Raw genomic sequence first — 15578 nt, forward strand, 5'->3', positions numbered from 1 at the left:
GCTGCAGGCGGCGCCAAACCTCTGCGCCACCAGGGCTGCCCCCTTAACTAATGTTTAATGTTTAGAGGGAAATGTTCATGGTTAGTCAAATGACTAAAAATCCAATGAAAAAGTAGTATATATATACAGATAGCCTGTCTCTCCATTTTGTCTGAGGCCCCAAAGCCAAGAATAATACAGACATCCTAAAGCAAGGTACTAGACCACCTATGCAGCACCAGCTAAAAGATTGTGTAACCAGTTTTGCTACTTTTAGCTAGTCAATTCAAGGTTTAACAGGGGAGGCTAAAAGTTGAAGAGGCCCACAGAGAAGTGTTTAGAAGAAACTTGCCAGTATGCTCTGGTCCCTTCACACTCCCACACCTCAAGTGGAGATGGAGGAACTTCAGGGAATACTCTAGCAGAGCTGGACAAGTGTCCCCTGGGGTTTGATGTATGAGTCCTTTTAAGAAAATTTCATAGTCAAGTGCCTCTCTGTAATAGGCAGAGTGAAAAAGAGGACTGCCTTGGTGGCATATGGTACTTCCCTAGTGGAGGGCAAAGGTAAAACATGTGCTTCCATGGCCCAGTTACAGGCCTTAGAAAAAAAACATTTTAAAAGGGATCCCAGCATGATCTTCATCAAGGTATAAATGCTGGGAGACCAGGGCTGGGCAGGGCTCATACACCAGTTCACTTGCTAGTGAAATCCCCAGAGTTCACCCCAGGGACCACTCAAGCGGGGCCTCACCTTCTTCCTCTGCTTTCCTCCCTTTCTTGTCTCCAACCATGAAGGGGCCCAAAGCAGCATCTAACAAGTGAGGAAGGAGTAGGGCAGAAAAGGAAGAAGACTTAATACTCCTGTTCATTGAAGCCTTCCAAGCGTGAAACAGTCCTCTCCATTCATTCTGTAATTTTATATGTCGCAAAAAGACAAGAGGGAAGTACCTCAAAGTGTTAAAATGTTAACAGTGTTTATCTTATGGCACATAGCATTTTTTCATCATGTATTTTTTTAATTTTTAAGTGAAAACTTAATGCCTATATCATCAGAACAAAACGTGTATAATTCAGAAAATATGTGTTTTTTTTTAAAGTGACCCTTCAAGAATTAATTTGTCTATAAAATATTATCAGGCAATTAATCCCTCAATAAATATGTTCTTGAATGGTATAATTTCATTTGAGGCCTTGCCCTTTCTAGGAATTCTTTGTTAATTTGTTAAGTTGGGAATTTAAAATTTTATTATTTTCATCAAAATGGATCCTGTCTTGATTAAAAAATAAATAGTGATTTAATGCTGACAATAGGTCATTTGCCTTATATACATTATTTCTAATCCTCACAAAAATCTAGCAGGATAGATTGTATTGTCCCCATTTTTAAAATGAAGAAAAGGCACTTTAGAGAGGTAGTGTTGCCCAGGGTCCCACAGCTCGTACATAGCAGAGCCAGGATTAGTACTCAAGTCTGTTTGTGCTGTGCTGTCTGAAAATTCCCAGAAAACTTATATGTTCTTTCTCTGTCCTCTTTCTGTGTTTGTATTAAAGAAGACTTTTGGTTCACACATTGAACTTTGACAAAATTGGTACATGGGATTGGATTAGTCACAGTCCTTGGAGTTGACACTCTCATTGTTGATCCTTATATGGCTTTATTTATTTGATTGTTTAAAATAACAACACAACTGAACACATTGCCCAGCCCAACAATCCGAACTTTACCAGTGACTTACCACTGTGTTCCTCTCTATTCCACCCCCAAGAAGTAGCCACTCTCCTGTAATTTTGATACAATAGTAATGTATAAACAAATCTTCAGCATAAAAGTAGTTAAATATGTACCTGTAGAGATTTTTAATATAAATGGAGTACTACTATACACATTGGTTTACAACTTGCTTTTTTAAAAATACTTAACATTTCTCGGAGGTCTTTCTCCACAAGACCTAAGGAACCAAATTCTCTAAATTTATTGATAAATTAGGACAGTGTCTGGGTATATTACATTGTCTGCTTTGGGTTCACAACCTCTAGGGGATCTTTGCCACAGCCTTCAGATTCCTTGATTTGGGCTAAATATGTGTGATATCTGGAGGTAGTTCTTATACCTCTGTGGGTAGCTAAATCTTATACATATTTCAGGACATATGTATGCACACTGCCACCCCATACACACAAAGAGCTCAATGAATATCATTTGTTGAATGATTAACATTTGTTATTATTGTGTCAAGTTTACCTTTCCTTTAGTTAAAAATAACAATGTTGTTTGCATAGAAAAGTAATTATTCTTTTTAAATAATAGACCTAATACTTTATTTGAACACATACTTATAACAAAGAAATATTTCCTTTAAGTGGTAGGTATAAAATTTACTGAGTTGTAACTTTCAGACTCGCATTTTTGTCCCAATTTACTAGCTGCTTATTTTGCTTTGTGTAAGTATTTAATTTTTAGAGATTTAGTTTGAGCCTCTAGAATCTCATTTTATCCTGCTCCTAATATTTACTCCCATGGCTCACTTAAACTTACCGTCCTGGGAAAACTCAAGAGAGAAAGAATTTTCTTCTTCCAGGCTTATATTAGAATCAATTCTAGAGCTACCATATTGCCTTTTTTTGAATGTCATTGTTGAAGGTATTCGTGTAAAACCACGAAGGTAAATGCTTTCCTCCCAATTGGGTTCCAGAAAAAAGGTAAACTATTAAACATGTTCCCTCACCCTTATAAGAAGCTGTTCAAAAAACTGTTCGGAAACAAAAAGGAGATAAGTTTCTGACTGTGACCATGTAACTTTCCCCTGCAACTAGAAAGAATGAGAATATTTCTACTTACATCAAGGGGAGCATAGTAGCTAGAATGCACAACTAGCCCTGATAATTTCTTAGCGGTGGCTTACCCAGGTACTAACATGCTGCGCTGTAAGTTATAGCACCTCTCCGGTGATTCTAGATCAGTAAATATGGAGCATATAAAATATGTTTCTATACTAAGGGAAGAGTGAGGTGCAAACCAGCCATTCTTGGATACTTCCTATGCACACACATTAAGCACTTCTCGTTTCTTGTACCATCCTTGTAAAGTGAGAGGTATTTTCTTCCTTTTTAGAGATGAGGAAATGGAGATTAAAATAAGCATTCCTCTTGTTATGAAATTCTATTTTCACGCATTTGCCTCTCATATTAATCTGTATGGTCACCACAGCAGGCCAGGTATATTTGTCATTTTACTTCAGTTTCTAAAGGAGTGTCTGGCATGTAGTAGGTGTCCTGCAAGGTTTCCTAAAGTGTGAAAGGTAACTTGCCCTAGATCTCATAGCGAAAGAATGGTGCTCTTTTCAAAAGCCTGTGCTCTTTTCCACTGTGCCCCACTGCCTCTCTGCTCCCTGTCACCTCAAGAATGGGTTAGGAAACAGCACTGGCATTTGTGTAAATATCTCTTTAGTGGTTTTAAAGACTCCCAAGGTATATTTGACTTATAAATCAATCTTTGTTTAATGCTTCTGAGTTCGGGGTAATTTCCCTCATGTGATTTGTGAATTACTTTCAGTAATAACCAGGCTATACTTAACTCAAGGCCAGTTGCTCAACTATATTATTTAGTCTTTGTCCATATTCTGTAGTTCTGTGATCCTAAATTTGGATACCTTATAGCCTGCTAATCACATTTCCTAATGAATTTATCCAGTGAGAGTCAGGCAGTGTACCAAAGTGGAAAGATCATGGACTTGGAAGTCAGATGACAGTCTTTATCCCAGTCTCACCATTTGTCCTTTGTGTAATTTTACCAAACTATTTAACCTCTCTGTGCCTCAGTTTTCTTATTTCTCAAAAGGAAGTAATTATTTCTATCTTATAGGGTGGTTTGAAGATTAAAGTTCAAATGAGATAATATGTAGAATGCCTGATGCATGACAAGCACTAGATAAATGGTGCTTTTTATTTATTTATGTTGACACTTTGGAATGATGAGCCAAGTCTATGAAGAGAAAGTTTGGTTAGAATAAATGTAGTCTAGAACTTGGTACTAAATACACAAAAATACAAAGTTGCAGTATGGGAGATGTGGCTTATTAGTAACTTGTGGGAAGGGCCTCCCTTGAGGTCTCAGTCTGAGTCAGCAGTATTATGTAGCAGCCTAAAAAGGTTTTAAAGATAGCATCCTGATCCTCCCAGAGAGGGACAGTTCTTCTCCACACAGACTCTCCCTGGAATCTCTGTTTCAGTTTTAAGGCATGAGTATTTAAGGGAATCACTGAGTAAGCAGTCTGTCAAAAGAGACACAATCAGAGTGTTAAGAAATCGTGAGCCCATGACACATGAAAAGAGTAGATGGCTTGAAGAGATTTAGCCTGCAGTATGTGTTACAAAGTGGAGATTAGGGGAATGGAGGTTGAAGTGATAAAATAAGCATCAATTTCTAAAGGATTATGTTCGACTTGTTCCCTATGACTTAAAAGGTAAAATGATGACCAGGATATAAGTTGTATGGAAGAGATTCAATTAGCCTTTCTCTCAAGGGATTAAATGTATATAAAAATTGAGACTGCCTGCCTTGGTTTTTGGTGATAATGCAAAGGTCAGATAAGTATATTGCTAGGGTGCCATAAAGGAAATTCATTGTCATTTCTTTCTTTTTTTTAAATTTTATTTATTTATGATAGTCACAGAGAGAGAGAGAGAGAGAGAGAGAGAGGCAGAGACACAGGTAGAGGGAGAAGCAGGCTCCATGCACCGGGAGCCTGACGTGGGATTTGATCCCAGGTCTCCAGGATCGCGCCCTGGGCCAAAGGCAGGCGCCAAACCACTGTGCCACCCAGGGATCCCTCATTGTCATTTCTGTTTGGAGATTAAACTAGAACTAGATGATCTTCAAGACTCTCCAACCTTGATATTTTTTTATTTTTATACCCATGCCAAGTGTAGAGTGTGGAGTATATAAAGAGTGATAACCAAACCAAATCCTTCCTCTATAAAGCACCTTACATTTTAATTGTAGGAATAGCATACATTTCAAAAGTTCTTAAAAGTGTTAGGATGAAGTCATAATAAGAGAATGTCATAGGGCTGATTATGATTATTTGCTAAGTGAATGTTAGAATTCAATGCTTTTCAACCTTTTTTTATTACTCCAAGTTTTAATTTAAATTCTAGTCAGTTCACATGTAATGTAATCTTGGTTTCAGGAGTAGAATTCAGTGATTCATCACTTACATATAAAACCCAGTGCTCATCTCAAATCTTTAATCCCTCTTTAATCCACATCACCCGTCTAGTCCATCCCCCACCCACCTCCTTCCAGCAACTGTTGTTTGTTTTCTGTAGTTAAGAGTCTCTTTCGGTTTGCTTCCCTCTCTTTTTTTATGTCTTATAAAGCACTAGTCACTCTCAAACTGAGTGCCATAATCTCAGGGAGAAAAAAGAATATTTCTGTTTCCAGGTTATTATGCTATCATTTATAATAAATGTCAAGGCTTAAAATTTTTGATAATTATCAAAGCTTATTAAATAAACTTGTTAATGGGCAGATGATATGAAAGTCCAGGTGCTACACTGAGATTTTAAGGTTAGAACTAAGGCAACTGAAGATCGCAGTAGGATAAAGTTTTATTTTTATAAAATTTTTTATCTTATTCCATAGCAGACATTATGTCCACCAGGGTTAAGACAGGACAAAACCAGTATTTGGTGAAATTAGATCATCTGCATAGAGATAAATGCTTTTACTCATAAGAAACTGGTTCAGCACATGTGAGATCAGGGGTATGTGGGAAATCTCTGTACCTTTCATCAGTTTTGCTGTGAACCTAAATCTGCTCTAAAAAATAGTCTATTAAAACTGGTTCACATCTTTATTATTTTAAATTAATGGAGCCAAATTTAGTAATTAAACGGAGTCTAATTTATGAAACTCTGAACTCATGGCAATTTCCAGGAAAAGTGACCGTCAGTAAACTGGAAAGACCGTACTTACCCACTCATTCAGTTAATCAGAATTCTTAACATCTTCAGCTGAATGTTATATGTAGTTTGTCAGTGGGGTTAGGAAGAGAAGAGGATTATGAGGTTTATTTCAAGAACATCAACACTTGTTTGTCATGGACCCTAGAAAAGCAAAGCCAGTGTTCATTCAGCAACCAATGTATATGGCAGGCTTAACTCTACATTGGGACAGATACTTCCAGCTAAAGTAGCTTGATGATGACTGATGACTTTCTATCCATGAGTTGTGTCCTCCAGCTAAGACCATCTGCTCTCCAGAGCAACTTCGGATTATCATTTGGTTTCCCTTTTTGAGGTGCCTATTGGGAACATCTGTAGTTCTTATTATATTATAAATATTCATTAGGGAATACTTATATATCTAAAATTCATTTAAAAAAAAACTCATTTAAGGGGCACCTGGGTATCTCAGTGGCTGAGTGCCTTCAGCTCAGGTCGTGATCCTGGGGTCCTGGGATCAAGTCCCACATTGGACCCCCTGCAGGGAGCCTGCTTCTTCCTCTGCTTGTGTCTCTGTCCCTCTCTCTCTATCATGAATAAATAAATAAAATATTAAAAAACAAAAAGTCTCGAAAATATTGAATGTCTCTTTCCTCATCAGTAAAATGGGGGAGTAAATTAATTCATCTCTAAAGAGTTCCTTACTTCTAAAGTTCTGTAGCTTTATCTTTTTTAAAGATTTATTTATTTATTCATGAGAGACACAGAAAGAGAGAGAGAGAGGCAGAGACACAGGCAGAGGGAGAAGCAGGCTCCATGCAGGGAGCCTGACGCGGGACTCGATCCCAGGTCTCCAGGATCACACCCTGGGCTGAAGGCAGCACTAAACCGCTGAGCCACCGGGGCTGCCCAAAGATCTGTAGCTTTATAAAATTAGTTCAGCCCTAAACAAAGTATTAGAATTAATTTTTTAAATTTTATGTATTCATGAGAGACACATACAATTATTTATTCATGAGAGACACACAGTTATTTTGTGTTATTTTGCCTGGACATAGTTGTAAATTTTTTGCCTGGACATAGTTGTAAATTTTTTTTTAAGATTTTATTTGTATTTCTTTGATAGCACAAGCAGGGATAGTGGCAGGCAGGGGGAGAGGGAGAAGCAGGCTCTCCACAGAGCCGGGAGCCCAATGCAGGGACTCTATGCCAGGGCCCTGGGATCACAACCTGAGCCAAAGGCAGATGCTTAACAGACCCCCCCTCCCCAGGCACCCATAGCTGTAAATACTTAATGATATAGTGTGCTATCCATACTACATGGTTAAAATTTTTTTGATGATTTAAAATAGATGTGTATAGTTTGGTCCTATGTGTATATCCTCTAATTTATAAATATGGATACATAAATAAGTATACACACATTTATAAATTAGATACAGCACTGTGTTGATTATTGATTGGTTATTATTGATTATCCCTGAGTAGTAAGATTACAGGTGATTTTTATTTTTTCTTCTTTTTCCTCCATAATTTCTATTTTACCAGCTAAATTAATTTTACAATAGAAAATAGCATACAAATCTAAAAAAAACCCAAGGTGTTTTATAAATTGTTTTAATTCAGCACTCTATGAAACCTAACACATTGAAGGAAGATCCAACAAGGGACCTGAAACAACTTCTCCAAGAGTTGAGAAGTGTGATCAACGAGGAACCAGCTGTGCCTCTGGGCAAGCCTGAAGAAGAAGGGAGAGCACCATCCCTGGGAGTCTCATATGTGGCTGTGTAAGACTGGGTGTACTGCAGAATGGTAGAGCTGCTCTCATCAGGGGTTTGCCATTAGTTGTCTATGTGGTATTGTGTCAAGGTTGAGGTTTAACTTCAAAGAGTATCTGATGTTACCAGGGAAGACAATATGAAAGTGGAAGAGCTAAGCCAAAGTAAAACAACTTGATATGAAGAGCAATCATTACAGTAACTCTGTTCAGAAAGAAGTAAGTCAAAGCAAGGTGTTAGCCAAAGTCACGTTAGTATAGTAAGTTGTAGTTCCTGACAGATTTTACACCCATAAGCTTATTTGATCATCACAGCAACTGTTTGAACCAGGACAGGGCAGAGTTTATTTATCTCATCTAAAAAAGTGAGAAGAAAGTAAGCTTCACAAAGTTGACATGCTTGCGGCCACACAGTTCAATAGTGGAGCTAAACCAGAATCATGAGAATTACAAGTATAATCTAATAGGGTTCAGGTATAACCTAATAGGAAAATCCTTGGTTCTCTAGGGATTCATGCCAATGACTTATACCAGATTAGTAAAAGGTCACACCCAAAAATGACTGAACCAGTTCACCAGCCCTTCCCTGTAGATACAGATATCAATGAGATTCTCATATTCTTTTCAAATAGTGTTTTAAAATTTTATTGTGTTATTAGATTAACAAATCATTTTAATAGAGTATATGCTATATTATACACAGTGTACAGTATACAGTAAATACACTGTATTTAATACAGAGTACTAATTGTATACTAGTTCTTAGTATTGTAACAGCTTGTTGTAATATTCATTTTCTGGATATCTGGCAAATATCTAAAAGTAATACTTTCTGAAATAATACACATATATAAACAATCTCCAGTTTCTTAAGGTGTCAAATTATTATATGTGAACCTGAAGTAGCTAAGTATTAACTGGATTTATTTAATATTTATTAATAGTATTATTGTAACAGTGAAATAGCACAGCCCGGTTACGTAGCATAACATTGTATTCTCCGAATCATATGTCAGAAACATTCCACTGGCTGCTCCTCTGAGGAGTACATATATGTTCAGAGCATTTTCATTTTTGTGGGAACTCTGTAATATGCCTTCTAAGCCAGGGCAGTATTACTAAGCTCATTTGACAAATGAGGAGGTTGAGGCATAGATTGAGTTGCCTTCTTCTCTGAAGCAAAGAGGCAAAGCCAAAAGTAACAGAGCCCCTGGCTCCCAGCACTAATCATTCCACAAAAGTTGCTGTGATTTCCCTGATCAGAGGATTTCCAGCACTTTAGCCACTAATTGTGGACTTGAACTCTATTGGACTGTATTGAACATGAATATATTTGTCTCCTTCCTTTAAAGAATGTATGTTAATTTGCTGTGATTGTACAAATGACCTTGTCACCAAAGCCTCATCTCAGCCTGAAGCTTTTAAGGGTCTATGAAAGCATGTCTGAGTTGATAAAATCCAGGGGCGGCTTTCTGCAAATTTGCTTGGAGGCCTAAAATCTACTGTTGTGCTTTAAGGAAGAATTATTTTATTTTATTTTATTTATTTATTCATGAGAGATAGAGAGAGAGAGAGAGGCAGAGACACAGGCAGAGAGAGAAGCAGGTTCCATGCAGGGAGCCCAACGCGGGACTCAATCCTGGGACTCCAGGATCACACCCTGGGCCGAAGGCAGATGCTAAACTTCTGAGCCACCCAGGGATTCCTAAGGAAGAATTAAATACATATGAGCAATTAATTATTCTAAAAATACATGGAATCTGGAAATTGTTCTTTGTATAATTTACTGAGAGTTAACATTTATCTATACAGAGATGATAGAGTAAGATATTGCATTACTGAATCAAGCCTGAGATTAGAGATAACCTATAGGTAAGAAGAATCTGAGATTCTGAGTCTAATTAATTGTCCAAAGAATTTTTTTAGATTTCCAGTGAATTTGTGAAGTCTGGACAGTTTACATGGGGATTGATGGGCATTTGGGCTTTAAAGTTAAAGCTATTATGTTAAATCTAAGGCGGATTCAATGTAATGTATTTTCTAGAAATCAGGAATTTTTTTTGGCTTATTTTAAATTTTGCTGCTGTTTACCCATACGAAGATATTTACATGGTATGCCATACCAAATATAGAAGAGTTTTTTCTATGTTTGTACTCATTTACAATGGCTTATATAACTTTTGAGAGGAAGGTAGTCTGGAAGGAAAGTCTAAGAACCTCAGTATAGGATTCTAAGAACCCCACAGAGAACAATTGTGTTTTCCTCAGTAATTGAATAGCTGAATTGTTAAATGAAATCCTAAAAAGAGCACAAAGAAATGAAATCCATAACCCCTCAACAGAGACAGCCTCCTTTTTTTTAGCCAAGGAGGAAAACAGCTAATATTAATTTGTTACTCATGTAAGACACAGAGGACATTACTGTCGGATCTTCATCAGCCCACACTGCCTGCTGCAGTAGGGAACTGGTTCCCTGGTCTGACATTGAAGGAGGGCTCCCTAACTTATCAGCAACCCCCTTAGCTCCCATAGTGTGCTCTAACCCAAACAGACTATTCCTGGTTCCCAAAAGGAACCATTCCTTTTGTTGTCAAGCTTTTCTTCACATTGTTTCTCTACCTGGAAAAGCCAGTGGCCCAGTCTCACTCTTTGAGTCAGTGTTGGTGTAAAAGCAACATTCAGAGAAACAATGTTGTCTTATCATTAAGTAAAAATTACACCATGTAGCCTTCATCTTTCCCATCCTTTTGCCAACAGAAGCAACAACTCATTAAGGGACTCCACTGAAGGTAGCAAATCCAGTGACACTCTTAGCAGGTAAGAAATGATCTTACCAGCCCCTGACTGTACAGGACTCCACATTTCTACTATTTACTCCTTATTTCAATAGATTGTTAACTACCTGTGATGTGCCACCCTCGACGTTAGGTCCATAAAATGTAACTGTGGGCAAGACTACATGTATTTATGGTTTATTGACTGACTGCCTTCCAAAGCCCAAATGCCCAAAAAACTGACTTTTATCTTTTAGATTTTTATCCTCCTAAAAAGAAATAGAGATATCAGAGCCTTTCATATATCTTGAGAATATGAACATGAATTATGTTTAAATCCAGTTAGGCAGAGGCTTATTCCTTGTGGTATCTTCAGCACCAGCCATTTGCCTGACACAGAGTAGCCATTTAGTAAAACGTTTGTTTAGTGAGTGAATTAAGACCGTATTATAAATACTTTCTTACTGTCTCTACTGCTTGATCAATACATACAGTGGACTTGAATCTTTCTAAATGTACCTTTCTCTTAAATGAGTTGGCGTGTTCTTCTCACCTAGCCATCTTACACGACGTGGAGCCTATTAATAGTATCTGCAGCTATCTACTGCATATTTTTATTTACATTTTCTAAGTGCTTTAGACTTACTTCATTTAGTCTATCTAACTTAATCTTTGACTTACGCATTATTATGTCCATATATGTGTTAGAAATGAAGACTCAAGATTGCTTAAGCAACTTGCCAGGGTCATATAGCTTGTACCGTTTGAACTCTGGTCCTGCCAGCTCCTGAGCTCAAGCATATGAGCACCTCTGTGTGTCTAGACTGAGCTCTCTGGGAAGGAGCCCAGTCCTCAACATGAGGCACAGAGGGATTACTCCCCTAAGATATGTGAAGCTCTGCTATAGTTTTTCCACGACCAGCATGTTGTAGAAATCTGTTCCTTTCAGGAATGATGTGTTTGTGAAGCAAGAGAATGAGGAGGAAAAGCTGGGACCTGGCCCCTTCCTATGTTCAAATAGGTTTTCTTTCTTTCTTTTTTTCTTAAGATTTTATTTGAGAGAGAGAGAGAAAGAGAAAGCACAAGCAAGAAGGAGGGAACAGCTAAGGAGGAAGGAAAGAGAATCTGAAGCAGACTCCCTGCTGAGCAGGGAGCCTGATGATCTCATGACCACAAGATCATGACCTGAGCCCAAACCAAAAGTCTGCCTCTCCCTAACTGAGCTGCCCAGAAGCCGTGGGAAGAAGAGGTTTTCACATATTTTATAGAAGCTCTGAAATGTATGAAACACACTAGAAGATCAAAGATGCATTTAAATACTCTCTACAATGGCAGATTGGCCATTTTAAAAACTCACACTTATGTGAGTTTCTTTATAGAAAATGAGAAAGAATATCATAGTTACTGTTTTACTGTAACAGTTCACTCATTGCATCACCTTTGCTTTTACTCAATACCTTACAGCAACGTTTCTTCACTTAGAAACCTCTGCAACCTTTTAAGTTAAATCAATATAGTCCATATACCAGAACAGAATAAAAAATTAAAGAAATGAGCACCTCTGGTATGTGGCTTTGTGCTTGAATTATTCTGAGAGCTACATGTCTCAGAAGTGTTGTGGAGAATTGACTTTTCTTATTTTGTTATATTATTAAAACTTAATGAGCAACATTATGACCTAAGGAAGATTTCCAATAAAGGCTTCGAAACATCTAGCTCCCCTTTACACATCTCCATATGGATGTTTCAGGAGCTGAAACATAAAGACTGGAAGATCATAATGACCAAAATGAAACAAAGGCAATCATTTCACAAAACCATTCCCCCCATCTTGTCTTCTGTTTCTGTCAATGGAGTCCTGCTTTCCAGGGCACCTCTAACATTATCTTTGATTCTTCTTCCTCCTTTGTCTTGTTTCTCTAGCCACTAAATCTCAATTAATTTCAACTCTAAAACAGTTCTCAAATTCATTTTCTTCTTTGTACATCCTCTCCAGCTGCCTGTTTTAATTCCCTATGGCTGCTGTAACTAAATTAGTGGTTTAAACCACACAGATTTATCTTTCTTACATTTCCAAGGAAGCCCAAAGTCCTCAATCAGTTCCACTGGGTGAAGTTAAGATATTGGCAGAGCCACACTCTCCAGAAGCTCTTGGAGTTAAACCATTTCTTTACTTTTTTCAGCTTGTAGAGTTTCATTCCTTGCACTCTAGGTCATGGCTTCTCCCTTCATCTTCAGATAGCAGCATAGCACAGCATCTCTGTCTGCTGAGTTGCCACATTGTCTTCACTGTCCCGAATGAAATCTCCCCCTGCCTCCCTCTTATAGACCCTTGGGATAACCTCCCAGATAACCCAGGATAATCTCCCCACCTCAAGATCCTTAATTTCATCACATCTGCAGAGAGACTCTGTTGCCATGTAAGGTAGCACTTGTATGTTTTTGAAATTCAGAAGCAGATCTACATGGTGGCCATTACTGAGCCTACCACACTGCATTAGGCCTTGTTCCCTTTCTTAGGCTATGGTGGTGGCCTTGATGGTGTTTAGTGTGGCTGTTTTAGAATTTCCAGTCTCTTGCATGTTCTCGTCACTTCTATATATCAATTTCAAATTGATCTGCCTAAAGCACACCTCAGACTATTCAAAGGCACCCTACTGCCTACTGCAGCAGAAACAAACTGCTCTGATAATTAAGGCTATCCATAATATAGCCATGAAACTTCCTTTCCAGGGCTTTTCTCCTAATGTTGCTATTCTCAAACTTTTTGGTCTCAGACCCCCTTTGTAGTCACAAATATTGAAGATTCCTAAGAACTTTTGTTTGTATAAGTCATTTCTATTGCTATTCTAAGTATTGGGAAATAAATTATCATATTAAGCATTTTAAAAATGTAAAACCCTTTGATATACATTTAGAAATAACTATATTACATGTTGACATAATGGCATTTTATTATAAAAAATAACTTTTTCAAACAAAAAATTGTTGAGAAGGCATTGTTTTACAATTTAATATGTGGCTTAATAAAAGATAGCTGGGTTCTCATGTCTACATTTGCAGTTAACCTCTTGTGGTGTCAGATACTGTGATACCTCGGGGAAACTCCACTATACACTCGTGAGAGACTGAGAATTAAAAAGATGATAATAATATCTTAGTGTTATAATTAAAACAGTGTTGACATCACAAACCCCCTGCAAGAAAACTACCACCATAATATTCTTTTTTTTCAACATATGATTTCACTCATATGTGGAAATTTTTTTTTTAATTTTTTTTTTAAATTTATGATAGTCACAGAGTGAGAGAGAGAGAGGCAGAGACATAGGCAGAGGGAGAAGCAGGCTCCATGCACCGGGAGCCCGACGCGGGATTCGATCCCGGGTCTCCAGGATCGTGCCCTGGGCCAAAGGTGGGCGCCAAACTGCTGCGCCACCCAGGGATCCCCCCACCATAATATTCTTGTACCGTTACCCAAACCACAGAGAACAGTGTGGTTTATTGCAACTCGATTTAACTAAGTGATAGTTTTGTAAAGTGATATTGCTGTTGCCAAAAGAGGTTCCTGTTTTTGTCTTTGTGGGCTTTTTTTTTTTTTCTATTTTAAAATAAGTTACTGGGATTGTATCTCTTAGAATCTATGAGAGAAATATTTGGGTTATAAGCTATTATCACCAAAAAATGAATTGTATAACCAATATTACTGCATGTCTATTCTGCAGAATGTTCATGGGTACCTAATGCATAAAAAAAAAATGCAACTTTGGGTCTCCCCCTTAGGGTATTTTAGGATTTCTGCAATTTAGGATCATAGCTGCCATCTTTTGTTTATATTTTAAGATGTCACTTTTGTGTGCATTAGCTTGCTTCTGTCCATAAATCTAAGCACTGTGTTTGTGAAATGGAATGTTTGCATGACCATCCTTATGTTCCAGAGAGCCAGTCACATTACACACAGGAGACTTGGAAGATCCATCTAGTTGCTTTACATTCCCATCTACAGGTGAGTAGTCAATGAAAGTACAGAAATTGGGCCTGCCTAAAACTCTGCAGTGGCTTCTCATTTTCATGAGAGTAGAAGCGGGTATGACTGTAGCCTGTAAGTCTCCATTAACTCTCCAGTCTCATTTCCTCCTCCTCCTCCTCCTCCTCCTCCTCCCCCTCCTCCTCCTCCTCCCCCTCCTCCCCCTTCTCCCCCTCCTCCCTTTCCTCTACTCTGTTTCATCCTCCAAGGCCTTTATGCCACTGTCCCTTGCATTGCTCAGATGCCACCTACTCACTGAGACTACTCTTACCACCTTCTGTAAAGATTGTAATTCTGCCATATTCCCAGTCATCCTTTTTCTTTTTTTAAATCACACTTAGTATCTTTCAATACATAACTTACTCATTTATGTTGTTCATAAAGATGACTGTGTCACCTCCTGCTAAACAAAAGCTGCACAAAGGCAGATGTCTTTGTTTGGTTTCCTGATATATACTAGGCACATAGCAGGTGCTCAATAAATACTTATTGAATGGATGAAAACAAAAAGAATTGAGACAGATGGTTCTCTTTATCGTTTCCAAAGACTTATAATCCTGTCTGCAAAATAAGGAGGTCAAGGAAGAAATTGAAAGATAACAGAATCTGTTGAAAAGCAAAATGTCGTAACAGACTGGAAATGGAAGAGAAAAATAAAAACATTACAAGAGAAAGCCTTGAGAAAAATAGAAATACAATAGGCATGACTGAAATCACATAGACTTGAAATCACCAGACCTCTTAGAGAAAATGACACAAAAAGAAAGATGAAAAATAATTACAGAGAGTATATTAGATTTGGAAGGTATAAGTTGTCATCCTATAGAAGATAATGAAATGAATAGGAAAGAATGAAACTGAAAATGATATTCAACAGAAGTCTAGGTATAAATCTGGACAAGGATACAAGGAAAATTGAGGTGTGAGGTGAAAGAGATAAAAGAAAGATAAGTTTCCAGGTTTTCTTGTTTTTATACAAGATTGTCAATATATATCTAAAATCAAAACATAATAGTTTTCAATAAAATGTCAATTTTTAATTTTTAAATAATCTTTAACTTATGAGAAATCTTTT

General features: G+C 37.6%; 1 protein-coding gene across 3 annotated transcripts in view; it reads left to right on the forward strand.

Annotated features, from left to right (window-relative positions):
- The window catches only part of CCDC158 (coiled-coil domain containing 158), a 102900-nt gene that overhangs the window by 77363 nt on the left and 9959 nt on the right, over nucleotides 1–15578 (forward strand). For all 3 annotated transcript variants that reach the window (XM_055312983.1, XM_055312984.1, XM_055312982.1), the window contains 3 exons: nucleotides 7552–7712; nucleotides 10460–10519; nucleotides 14415–14482. In XM_055312983.1, coding sequence (XP_055168958.1) covers nucleotides 7552–7712; nucleotides 10460–10519; nucleotides 14415–14482 — 289 coding nt within the window. The remainder of the gene's footprint in view (nucleotides 1–7551; nucleotides 7713–10459; nucleotides 10520–14414; nucleotides 14483–15578) is intronic.

This window comes from Nyctereutes procyonoides, unplaced genomic scaffold (assembly GCF_905146905.1).
Source record: "Nyctereutes procyonoides isolate TBG_1078 unplaced genomic scaffold, NYPRO_anot_genome, whole genome shotgun sequence".
In the NCBI taxonomy this organism is placed as follows: Eukaryota; Metazoa; Chordata; class Mammalia; order Carnivora; family Canidae; genus Nyctereutes; species Nyctereutes procyonoides.